Source organism: Rhincodon typus, chromosome 16 (genome assembly GCF_021869965.1).
Source record: "Rhincodon typus isolate 14 chromosome 16, sRhiTyp1.1, whole genome shotgun sequence".
NCBI lineage: Eukaryota > Metazoa > Chordata > Chondrichthyes > Orectolobiformes > Rhincodontidae > Rhincodon > Rhincodon typus.
Window position 1 is genome coordinate 55,940,686 of NC_063347.1, and position 13,560 is coordinate 55,954,245.

A 13,560-nucleotide genomic window follows, 5' to 3' on the forward strand; every position below is an offset into this window, starting at 1 on the left:
TGAAACATTAGCTTTCCTGCTTCTCTGATGCTGCCTGGCCTGCTGTGTTCCTCCAGCTTTACACCTTGTTATCCCTCTCCACTGCCCTGTGAAACATTTCCATGGCAGGTATAGAAACAAAAATTTCTGGAAATCCTCAGCAGGCCATGTAGCATCTGAGGAGGAAAACAGGGTTAATATTTCAAGTCAATTATCTTTTATCGGAACCAGGCCAGTGTAGTGTGGGTTAGATACAGAATAAAAATCTTACTGCGCTGCCTATCGCAATATTCCCAAATCCGATATAGCAGCATTCAGTTGTTGTAAAACGTGTAACAGTTTCCTCCCTGAGATTTGTATTTTTTGCGTTATATTTCTAGTATCAAAGCTGATGAGTGTGTTTAGTCCATTCAGGGCACCTTGGCAACCTCAGCAATAAACACAGGATTTTAATTACAGCTTAATTGAACAGTTTATATTGTTGGAGGAGGAATCCATGTGTTTAATGAGGATTCTGCTGAAAAACAAACCTTTACTTTTGAAGTGCTTTCAATGGGATTTCAGTGTTCAGTATCCGTTTGCCTTTGACTGTTATTGAACTACAGATGACCTGGTGATTTTTTTAGGCAGCAAGTTGTTGTAATCTGGAATGTACTGTATGAAAGGGTGGTCGAAGCAGACAGTGATTGTAATGTTACCAGACTACAAATGCAGACGCTACGGGGTCGCAGGTTCAAATCTCACCACAGCATTTGCTGGAATTTGAATTTAGTAGTGAAAAAGGCTGGAATAAAAGCTACTTTCAGTAATGGTGACTGTGAAGGTATTGAACTGTGGTCAAACTCCATCTGGTTCACTGATGTCCTTGAGGAAAGGAAATCTGCTATCCGTACCCAGTCTAGCCTACGTGTGACTCCAGAACCTCAGCAATATGGTGGACTCCAAACTGCTTTCTGAAATGGCTATAAATTGTTATAGAAAAGTGAAAATGGAACAAATGCAGATGGACCCCAGCTGGAATCTGTCCAATGCATTCTCACCCAGGGGTACTCCTGAATATCTGGGGATTTGTGCCAAATTTGGACAAGTCAAGCAGTAGCCTGACATAATCATACTCACCAAATTATCCCTTATAGCCAGACTTATACAGCACCATTCCAGAGCCTGTTCTATCCCACAAGGCAGCACAATGCCACCAGGGACAGTGGTGCAGTTTTTCAAGAGGGAATTGCACTAGGAATCCTCGATATTGACCTTGGACCCCAAAGAGGTCCTGCAGTATCAAGTCAAAAATGGGCAAGAAAATCTCCTTCTGATTACCACTACCATACCTAACCCCCTGCCGTGACTTCAGCTGATGAATTAGTGGCCCTCTGCATTGAATAGCACTTGGAGGAAACTTTTCGGGTGTCAAGGGAACAGAATGTACTTTAGTTGGAGACTTCAATGTCCATCATCAAGAATGGCTCAGACGCATCATTACTGACTGAACTGACCAGTGATGAAGGAACTTTCTGATATCATTTCAAGTATGTGGCAGGTGGTAAAGGGGAAGCCTACTTGACCTCACATTCCCCAATCTACCTGTCACTGATGCATCTGTCTACGACTACATCTTCTGAAGTTTTAATGCATTTTTAGGAACTTCTTAAACTGGTGAGCTGGGAATTGGGGAGGAAATTCTTTGCATATGGTTGTTTATCCCTTTCAGTAGGTTCAGTGGATTGGGTTAGAGGAATATTTATGTTTATGGTACTTCGGAGTGAGGAGACTTTAATAAACTTCAGAACCTTATTTAAATCCATTCTTTGTGATTGTTTGGTGTGTCCTACCTTCTAAAGTAGATCTACATAGAGTCATACAGCAGTTGGACCTTTGGTCCAGTCTGTCCATGCTGACCATAATCCCAAACTAAAGTAGTCCCAGTTGCCTGAACTAGGCTGATATCCCTCCAAACCTTTCTTATTCACATATTTACCGAATGTCTTCTAAACATTGTAACTGTACTCTCTGGCACTTCACTCGTGTTTATAGATGATACAAATATTTCTACTAGGGGCCCCACAATTTCCTCCCTAATTTCCCACAATGTCTTAGGATGCACCAGGTCAGGTCCTGAAGATTTCTCTACCTTTGTTTCCTAAGACCTCAAGCACTTTCTCTAATGTGAACTGTTTTCAAAACATCAATGTTTATTTTGCTCAGTTCTCTAGCCTCCATTTCTTTCTCAACAGTAAAAACTGATGCAAAATATTCATTTAATATCTCTCCCATCTCCTGAGGTTCAATACAAAGACAACATCGCTACATTCAGGGATAACAAGGTGTAGAGCTGGGTGAACACAGCAGGCCAAGCAGCATCAGAGGAGCAGGAAGGCTGACGTTTCGGGCTTAGACCCTTCTTCAGAAATGGGGGAGGGGAAGGGGGTTCTGAAATAAATAGGGAGAGAGGGGGAGGTGGATAGAAGATGGATAGAGGAGAAGATAGGTGGAGAGGAGACAGACAGGTCAAAGAGGCAGGGATGGAGCCAGTAAAGGTGAGTGTAGGTGGGGAGTTAAGGAGGAGATAGTCAGGTCAAGGGGGCGGGGTGAGGTTAGTAGGTAGGACATGGGGGTGGGGCTTGAGGTGGGAAGAGGGGATAGGTGGTAGGAAGGACAGGTTAGGGAGGCGGGGACAAGCTGGGCTGGTTTTGGGATGCGGTAGGGGGAGGGGAGATTTTAAGCTTGTGAAGTTCACATTGACACCATTGCGCTGCAGGGTTCCCAAGAGGAATATGAGTTGCTGTTCCTGCAACCTTCGGGTGGCATCGTTGTGGCACTGCAGGAGGCCCAAGATGGACATGTCGTCTGAGGAATGGGAGGGGGAGTTGAAATGGTTCGCGACTGGGAGGTGCAGTTGTTTAGTGCGAACGGAGCGTAGGTGTTCTGCAGAGCGGTCCCCGAGCCTCCGCTTGGTTTCCCCGATGTAGAGGAGGCCACGACGGGAACAGCGGATACAGTATACCACATTAGCAGATGTGCAGGTGAACAACTGCTTGATGTGGAAAGTCTTCCTGGGGCCTGGGATGGGGGTGAGGGGGGAGGTGTAGGGGCAGGTGTAGCACTTCCTGCGGTTGCAGGGAAAAGTGCCGGGTGTGGTGGGGCTGGAGGGGAGTGTGGAGCCGACAAGGGAGTCCCAGAGAGTCTGCCATCTGCAATCCAACCCCAGCACCAAAGACATTGTTCCCTCCCCACCCTTATCTGCTTTCCGGAGGGACAACTCTCTCTGGGACTCCCTTGTCTGCTCCACACTCCCCTCCAGCCCCATCACACCCGGCTCTTTTCCCTGCAACCGCAGGAAGTGCTACACCTGCCCCTACACCTCCCCCCTCACCCCCATCCCAGGCCCCAGGAGGACTTTCCACATCAAGCAGTTGTTCACCTGCACATCTGCTAATGTGGTATACTGTATCCGCTGCTCCCGTCGTGGCCTCCTCTACATTGGGGAAACCAAGCGGAGGCTCGGGGACCGCTTTGCAGAACACCTACGCTCGGTTCGCACTAAACAACTGCACCTCCCAGTCGCGAACCATTTCAACTCCCCCTCCCATTCCTCAGACGACATGTCCATCCTGGGCCTCCTGCAGTGCCACAACGATGCCACCTGAAGGTTGCAGGAACAGCACCTCATATTCCGCTTGGGAACCCTGCAGCCCAATGGTATCAGTGTGCACTTCACAAGCTTAAAAATCTCCCCTCCCCCTACCGCATCCCAAAACCAACCCAGCTTGTCCCCACCTCCCTAACCTGTCCTTCCTCCCATCTATCCCCTCCTCCCACCTCAAGCCCCACCCCCATGTCCTACCTACTAACCTCACCCCGCCCCCTTGACCTGTCCGTCCTCCCTGGACTGACCTATCTCCTCCTTAACTCCCCACCTACACTCACCTTTACTGGCTCCATCCCTGCCTCTTTGACCTGTCTGTCTCCTCTCCACCTATCTTCTCCTCTATCCATCTTCTATCCACCTCCCCCTCTCTCCCTATTTATTTCAGAACCCCCTTCCCCTCCCCCATTTCTGAAGAAGGGTCTAGGCCCGAAACGTCAGCCTTCCTGCTCCTCTGATGCTGCTTGGCCTGCTGTGTTCACCCAGCTCTACACCTTGTTATCTCAGATTCTCCAGCATCTGCGGTTCCTACTGTCTCTGAAGGCTACGTTCAGCATGGGAATATATTGTACAGAACAATCTGTTAGTGAACACACTCCAGCAATGGTGCTGCTGTTCATTCAGTCCAAGTTGCAGTCTGAATGTAATGTGTGCTGTTGTCTTGCAGGTACTATGGAGTTGTGACCTTAGTCCCTATATTCCAGGTGAGTGCACAGTAAACATTCGCTCTGTTTATATTTCTAAATTGTTGTCTGGAATTAGCTGTTGTTTCTGTGCCAGTTCTTCTCTGCCTTAAAATGAAACAAGTTTTTATCTTTTACTGCTGGTGTTTAATTGCATTCTGTTCACTTGCCCTCTGCAGTATTCCAATGTGTACTGCCCAACTCCTCGGGTGCAGGATCTGGTGGATGACAAGTCCTTGCAGGAGGAGTGCCTGGCATATGTCACCAAGCCAGGTATGATTAAAGTTCCTGTTCAGTGCAAAGACAATGAAAATCGAATGGTGTTTGGTGTTTGCACGCATTGTGTTCCTAAAAGCCACAAATTTAACAAACACGGAAAATTGTATAAATTATAATGATACAACAAAAGGAGTGAAAGGTTAACAGAGTAGGTGGAAATGTGGAGTACTCAGATCAGCCATGCTAAGTCCCCAGGACCTGACATTCTATATCCCAGAGCATTGAAGTAGGTAGCTATAGAGATATCTGATACAGTGGTGATTATCTTCCAGAATTCTATAGATTCTGGAATCATTCTTGCAGCTTTGAAGCTCGCAAATGTCACCCCACTATTTAGGAAAGAAGAGAGAGAGAAAACTGGAAACTAAAGATTTAGCCGGAAAGCTGCCAGGCAATCTATAGGGAAGCTGCTAGAACTTATTAGAAAGAATGTTGGGACAACACCAAGATCCTGGGACAGGCTAGGCAGAGACAAGCATGAGAATTCCTGGAAGCATGGCACTCCACGAAGCATGCTATTAATAAACACATTGAACTCGAACCCATATACATTCCACTACGGAGGAAACCCGGAAGTGAGGCAATCCATTGCAACGGACCCCAGAGTTTAAAAACCAGGCAGGAAAACACACCGATGCTTCATCAGAGGCTGCACTGAGGATGTTACCAAGCACGGTAATGAAATGTCTGCAGAACAACAAACCAGCTCGGCGAGCCAACCAACCTCAACACCCACAACCCGAGCTACGATCTACTCCAAAACCTTAAAGAATGTTCAGTTAACAAACTTAAAACACAGGCTAGGAGGTAATTTACTGTCATGGATTAAGGATCGGCTAATAAAAAATGGAGAATAGGAATAAAAGGGTCAATTTCCCATTGGCAGGCTGTAACTGTTGGGGACCCACAAGGATTGGTGGGACCCCAGCTGTTCACAATATGTATCAATAATTTGGGTTTAGGGACCAAAAATAATATTTCCAAATTTACAAATGATACAAACTGAAGTGCGAATGTGTGTTCAGGACAAGGTATAGTGGATTCAGGAAGATTTGGACAGGCTTAATGAGTGAGCATATGTACGGTAGATGAAATGTAATGTGGAAAAATATGAGGTTATCTGCTTTGTTTTGAGGGATTGATGTGCAGAGTGTTTTTTTTAAATGGTGAGAGTTGGGGGGCCTGTGTGTTCTTGTTAATAACAAATCACTGAAGGTCAATATGTGGGTGCTGCAAGCTGTTAGAAAGGCTAATGGAATGTAAGCCTTTACTGTAGGAGGATTTGAGAACAAGAGTAATGAGGTTTTGCTTCAATTGTATAAAAGCTTGGTCAGACCACACCTGAAGTACTGTGTGCAGTTTTGGTCTCCTTATCTCAGAAAATATATCATTACCACAAGAAAGAGTGCAAAGAAGGTTCACCAGATTTGTTCCTGGGATTGTCCTATGAAGAAAGATTGGACAATATTCCCTCACTTGTGAAAAATGAGAGGTGATGACATTGAAACCTACAAAATACTGAAGGAATAAGCAGGGTGAATGCTGGTAAGATGTCACTCTAGAGTTAGCATAATTTGTAAGTATGTGGGGGGAGGATGTCATTTAGGACCAAGATGAGAATTCTTTTTACTCCGAGTTGTGAATATTTGGAATTCTTTATCCCAGAGGCCAGTGGAAACTGAGTCTTTTGAGTATGTTTAAGGTAAAGATTAATGGATTTCTCATCATTAATGGCGTATCGGGTTATGGGGATAGTGTGAGTAAAAAGCATTGAAGTATCAATCAACCGTGATCGTATTGAACGTCATACTAGGCTTGACATGCTGAATGGCCTACCCCTGTTTCTACTTTGTATGCTCTTAAGTAATATGTTGTGAGGACACAAAAACTGCTGAGATTAAGCGAGTGGAGAAGAGAATGCCAAGATGTAAAATAAAGTGGGAAAGAGTGAAGTTATTCACTTTGGATGGAAAATTAGAGAAACGGTATTTTTTTTTAGCAGGCTTCCTTGTCCTTGATTTAGTGGTTGAGGTGAATTATTGTCTGTGGTATGACTTGAGAAATGGAGTAGAGCACAGCATAGAAAATGCCCTTAAATAGGAATTGGCTCTCCATAGTGTGTGTGTGTGTGTGTGTGTGTGTGTGAGAGAGAGCCTTGCAGATCTCTGCTAGACCCTGATCTTTGTTTGCATTTCAAATCCTTAGTTAGAGGGGGGTAGAAAAAAAAGACTTCCCATTTCTTGGCCAGCATCCAGCATCTGTTCTGAAGAAGGGTCTTTGGACCCGAAACATTGACTCTGCTTTCTGTTCACAGATGCTGCCAGACATGCTGGCTTTTTGCAACAATTTCTGTTTTTGATCCAGTGACTTTTGTTAGGCATGTTCTTTGCTGTCACTTACTCCAGTTAATGGTCATCGGAGGTTAGTCAGGGCCTGTGGACTGGTATCAGGTCACCGACACAACTAAGTCAAATCCTGTCCCAGCACCTGAGAAAGATGGGTCAAAAGAAGAGGGAAGGGAATTTCTAATAAATGGCATGTTTGCACAATGGTAGAGGTTTTGAGTGAAGCATTCTGTTAAGTGCATGTGGTTTCCTGTTAACTTTAATTTTAAAAAGCATGCTTTGGATTAAATGTTAAAGAGACCGGAAGCTAAACTTGGTGATAGAACAGCTAATGAGGAGCAATCTAAAGAAATTCACAAGGATTTAGATCTGTTGGGAAGTTGAGTCAATAGATGACAAGTAAAGTTCGCTCCGAAATAACTGATATGGAAGTGAGAAGCCAGGATAGGAACAACAGCCTAAAAATCGTGGTTATTAATGTGAACAAATGTTTGCTGTGTAGAGATGAGATGACTTATTTGGCTCTTTTATTGGATGTAATAACTCATCCTCTGCTAAATTAGCAGACAATCACTTGTATATTAACACTAACACTAATTCCTCGGTTGATACATTGAATGCAGTAATTTTCAATCATATACTGATCTTGAGGGCTGTTGTGGAAACCATCAGCTTAGCTTTTGTAGTTCAAAACAGTACAGGGTACTAGACTGTATAACGTGAGAGACCCTGCAAATACAAAGAGGTAATGATGTGTCTGTGTAAAATCCATAGTTAATGCCTAGAATTGAAAACAGTCAAGATAAAGAGTGGGTTTAAAGGACTGAATGCAGTAATTTACCTTTTTTCACTGTGCCACTATATGTAAATGTAAATGCCACCCATGGAGATTAGATAGGTCCTACAGCAGTGGGAGGCCTTTAAAAACCTGTCACTTGCCCCTTCTGCCTATAGGACACAAGCGTGCCAGTCTGCGAGATGTGTTCCAGCTTTACTGTGGGCTCAGTCCTGGCACTACAGCACGAGATCTCTGCTCCCGCTACGCTCAACAGCTACAACATGTGGACGAGAGGTAGGATGTTGAACTTTGGCTTTGGATTAGAGTCATAGAGGTCTACAGCATAGAGAAAGAAAGGCCCTACAGTCCATCAAGTGTGCATTCGTCAAATACAGCCACCTAACTAGTCCATTCCCATTTTCCAGCACTTGGCCCATAGCCTTTAATGTCTTGGCATTGTAAGTGCACATCTAAATACTTCTTAAACATTATGAGGGTTTCTGCCTCTATCATCCTTGCAGGCAGTGAGTTCCAGATTTGCCCCACCCTTTGGGTGAAAAAATCTTTCCTCACATCTGTGCAGGCTGGGTGGGTTGGCCAGGCTAAAATGCCCGTAGTGTTCAGGGATGTGTAGATTAGGTGGGTTATAGGGGATGAGTCTGGGTGGGATGCTCTGAGTGTCGGTGTGGACTTTTTGGGCCGAAGGGCCTGTTTCCACATTGTAGGACTTCTATGATTCTATGATTTCCTCTAAAGCTTCGGCCTCTTACCTTAAATCGATGCCTCCAGTCATCAATCGCTCCACGAAGGGGGAGTCTTCCTTCCTGTGTGCCCTATCTGTGCCCCCGCAATTGTATACATTTCAATCATGACCCCCCCACCCAAACCCACGCTAAGTCTCCTGTGCAGCCCGAGCAACATCCTGGTATATTTCCTCTGTAGCCTCTCCAGTGCAATCACATCCCTCCTATAATGTGGATTCCAGAGCTACATACAGTACTTTAGCCACAGCCCAACCAATGATTTATCCCTTCAAATCTATGCCTCAGCTAATAAAGGCAACTATTCCATATGCCTTGTGTAACCAACTACCTTAAAGGACTGGTGGACGTACAGACCAGGATTCCTCATGTCCTGGTCCTTGGTGATTTCCAGGGTCCTACATTCATTATGTATTCCCTTGCCTTGCTTGTCCTGCCCAAGTGCATCACCTCTCACTTACCTGGATTCAGTTCCATTTGCCACTGATTAGACCACCTAAACAGCCCTTCTGTATCCTACTGTAATCTATGGCTATCCTCCTGACTGTCTACCTCCCACCAATTTTTGTATCATCCATGAACTCACTGATCAATCCACCTACCTTCAAGTGTAAATCTTGTATATATTCTACAAACCACAACAGTGTCAGACAGAGCTAAGTGAACTCACAACCAATGAGTCAGATCTAAGGTCTGCAGTCCTGCAACATCCAGTTGTAAATGGTGGTAGTAATTAAACAACTCATTAGAGAAGAAGGGTCTGCAAATATCCCTATCCATAATGATGGAAGAGATAAATAATCAGTACAAAAGATAAGGCTGAAGCATTTGCAGCAATCTTCAGCCAGAAGTGCCGAGTGGATGATCCATCTTAGCCTTCTCCAGTGGTACCCAGCATTACAGATACCAATCTTCAGCCAATTCAATTCACTCCAAGTAATATCAAGAAACAGTTGGAGGCACTGGAAAGTGCAAAGGCTTTGGGCCCGAACAACATTCAGCATTGAAGATCTGTGTTCCAGAACTTGCTGCTCTCCGAGCCAAGCTCTTCCACTCCAGCAACAACACTGGCATCAACCTGACAATGTGGAAAATTGCCCAGCTATGTCCTATAGACAAAAGCAGGACAAGCTCAACCCAGCTAATTACCACCCATCAGTCGACTCTTGATCATCAGTAAAGTGATGGAAGGTTTCATCAACGGTGCTATCAAGCAGTACTTGCTCAGCAATAACCTGCTCAGTGATGCCCAGTTTGGGTTCTGCCAGGGCCACTCAGCTGCTGACCTCATTACAGTCTTAGTTCAAATATGGACAAAACAGCTAAATTCTAGAGGTGAGGTGACGACCCTTGACATCAAAGCCACATTCGACTGAGTGTGGCATTAAGAAGCCCAAGCAAAACTGGAATCAGTGAGTATCAGGGGCAATCTCATTGCTGGTTAGGATCATACCTGGTGTTGGAGAGGGATTTTAAAGAGGAGTCTGAGACCTGTGTTCAGTAGCACAAATCGATCTTTATTCTGAGCTCCTTTACCACACGTGGGAGAGGCCAGAGACCACTCCGAATTTGGCTCTCACATGGGGCCCAGTTGCTCTCTTAAATATAGCTCAAATCAGAGGTCAATGACACTGTATCTTTCCCAATGGAGTAGAGGATATTTATAGATACAGCGTTACAATGGTTACATGCAACTTTGACATCAGTGTTTTTCACATACCTTCTGACCTACACATCCAATTCTAGAACATAGAACAATACAGCATAGGAACAGGCCCTTTGGCCCAAGGTGTTGTGCCAAACATGATGCCAAATTAAACTAATCCCTTCTACCTCCTGCCTTTGGTCCATATCCCTCCATATCTTGCATATTCATGTGCTTATATAAAAGTCTCTTTAATTCTCCTATTGTATCTGCCTCCACCAATGCCCCTGGCAGTGCTTTCCAGACTCCTAGCACTCTCTGGGTAAAAAAATTGCTCTTCACATCTCCGTTGAACTTACCCTTCTCACCTTAAATGCATGTCCCCTAGTTTTAGACATTTCAACTCTGGGAAGAAGATTCTGACTGTCAACCCTATCAACGCATCTCATAATTTAATAGACTTCTATCAAGTCTCCCCTCAGCCTCCACCACTGCCGGGAAGACAACCCAAGTTTTTTTAGCCTATCCTTATAACTCATACCCTCTAATCCAAGCTGCATCCCAGTAAATCTCTTCTGCACCCTCTCCAAAGACTCCACATCCATCCTGTAATGTGGCGGCCAGAATTGAAAGCAATACTCTTAATTGTGGCCTGACCAAAGTCTTATAAAGCTGCAGCATGACATCCTGACTCGTGAACTCAATTTTCCGACCAATAAAGGCAAGCATGCCATATGCCTTCTTTACCACCCTATCTATATATCTGCAACTGATCTATATCCTGCCGTATCCTTTGACAACCTTCTACACTAACCACAACTCCACCAATTCTTGTAACGTCTGCAAATTTACTAACCCATCCATCTACATTTTCATCCAAGTCATTTATATATATATCACAATTAGCAAAAGTCCCAGTACAGATCCCTGTGGAACACCATTAGTCATGAACCTCCAGCCAGAAAAACAGCCCTCCACTACTACCCTCTGCCTTTTATGGGCAAATTAATTCTGAATCCATGCAGCCAAGTCACCATCGACCCAATGCATCTTAATCTTCTGGATGACCCTATCATGAGGGACCTTTTTGAAAGCCTTACTAAAATCCATGTAGGCAACATCCACAGCTCTACCCTCACCAATCACCTTTGTCACCTCCTCAAAAAATTCTGTCAAGTTAGGAAGACATGACCTGCCCTGCACAAAGCCATGCTGATTGTCCCTAATTAGGCCATGCTTTTCCAAATGCACGTAAATTCTATCACTAAGAATTCTCTCCAATAGTTTCCCAACTACTGATGTGAGACTCACCTGTCTACAGTGTCCTGGATTAACCCTATTTCCCTTCTTGAACAGAGGAACAACATTAGCTACTCACCAGTTCCCTGGGAATCCTGTGAATGCACGATCAATAGTGGACAACTTCATGGTCCACCTTAGGTCCTCCCATCATCTTATGATGTTTACCAGATCCTATCAGCTGTCCTTGGGCTCTTACAGTTATTGACTACATTCCAACACTGACAGTAATGTACCTTCCTAGATATTTGTTAGCCACATCGTATACTTACTTATTATTAAAGACTTTTCAAGTTTGGTCAAGCAATTCATATCCCTTGCTGAACTTAGCACAGAAGATTAGAAAGAATGTTAATTTCTACCAATTATTATAATATTTGTAATATCAGCTCAACATAGGTGGCCAAAGTGATTAAGAAGGCATTTGGCGTGCTTGCCTTCATCGGCTGTGGCATGGAGTACAAGATTTGGCAAAACATGTTGCAGCTATATAAAATCCTTGTTAGGCCGCATTTGGAGTATTGTGTGCAGTTTTGGTCCTCATCACGTTACCAGAAGGACATGGAAGCTTTGGAGAGAGTGCAGAGAAGGTTCACGAGGATGTTGCCCAGTCTTGAAGACATTGGCTATGAGGAAAGACTAAAAAGACTAGGATTGTTTTCATTGGAAAGCTGGTGGCTGAGAGAAGACCTGATAGAGGTCTACAAAATTATGAGAGGATAGATAGGTTGGATAATCAGAGGCTTTTTCCAAGGGTTGAAGTTTCAATTATGAGGGGGCACAGGTTCAAGGTGAGAGGGCAAAAGTTTGAGGGAGATGTGCGAGGAGAGTTTTTCACGCAGAGAGTGGTAGGAGCCTGGAATGCACGGCCAGAGGAGGTGGTGGAAGCAGGCACGTTGGCAACATTTAAGAGGCATCTGGATGGTTACATGAATAGGGAGGGAATAGAGGTATACGGACCAAATAAGGGCAGAAGGTTTGTTTTTCAGTTTAGTCAGGGCATGATCATTAGCACAGGCTTGGAGGGCCGAAGGGCCTGTTCCTGTGCCGTACCTCTCTTTTGTTCTCTTCTGTAATATAAAGTTACTTATAAAGTGTAACATTGTTAACCTGAATACTATGATTCTGTGACAAAGCTAACAATTTCGGGAACAGCTTCTCCCTTATCCAACTTGCGAAGCGGCAGTTATTTATTCTCTCGAGGTCAGAGTGACTGTGTTTCAAAATTGTTTCTGCCCCCCTTACAACATTAGTTGTCTCTGGGTGCTCTTACCAGGTTATCTTGTTTATACCTTTTTGTTGTTCTAATTTTCTTGCTGATGGAGGAAAAAGGTTTCTTCACGGGTGTTTATCAAAACTTGTCTCTACATCCAGGGCTAACTGCTTTCAAAAATTTAATTCCCCAATATCTAATAAATTAAAAATTCCATTTTTGTATATGTGTCTAATATGCAATTATAATTATCTTAAAAGCCTCATCTCAGGTAGGTCAAGCTTTCCCTATTTCATATAAAAATTGGAAATCTCAAATCAAATGGTTTTCATTTGAGATGCCTTATAAGAGTCTTAGTGTTTGCATTCTAGTCCCATCTTAACTAAGACTCAGACATTTTGTTGTCCGGCTGTGAAGGCCAGGATTTGAGCTATATGAAATGCTACATCAGCTAAAATTTCCTTCAATTGACTATATCAGTTAAAAAGAAAACCCCTAATAGCCACTTTGTCATATTCAGCCATGCGCAACTACAACACCTAGCACATAGAAACATGGTTTTGGTTGTCGGAGGCCAATCATCTCTGCTCCAGGGCATCTCTGCAGAACTTCCTCAGGGTAGTGTCCTAGGCCTGACCAACCTCAGCTGATTCATCAATGACTTTACCTCATCTTGTACACTTGGTCACCTCCTCGAAAAATTCAGACAAGTTGGTCAGACATACCCTCTCCTTAACAAAACCTTAATCTTCTTGATTAATCCCTGCCTGTCCAAATGTGAGTATGGACAAACTGTAACTTCTTCATACTGTTTCAGTGTAATGTATCTTACAAATAGAACATAGAACATAGAACACTACAGCGCAGTACAGGCCCTTCGGCCCTCGATGTTGCGCCGACCTGTGAAACCAATCTGAAGCCCATCTAACCTA

General features: G+C 44.1%; 1 protein-coding gene across 5 annotated transcripts in view; it reads left to right on the forward strand.

Moving 5' to 3' along the window:
- The window catches only part of nprl2 (NPR2 like, GATOR1 complex subunit), a 36,400-nt gene that overhangs the window by 16,399 nt on the left and 6,441 nt on the right, over positions 1-13,560 (forward strand). For all 5 annotated transcript variants that reach the window (XM_020529107.2, XM_048606580.1, XM_048606581.1 and 2 more), the window contains 3 exons: positions 4,293-4,329; positions 4,488-4,581; positions 7,887-8,004. In XM_020529107.2, coding sequence (XP_020384696.1) covers positions 4,293-4,329; positions 4,488-4,581; positions 7,887-8,004 — 249 coding nt within the window. The remainder of the gene's footprint in view (positions 1-4,292; positions 4,330-4,487; positions 4,582-7,886; positions 8,005-13,560) is intronic.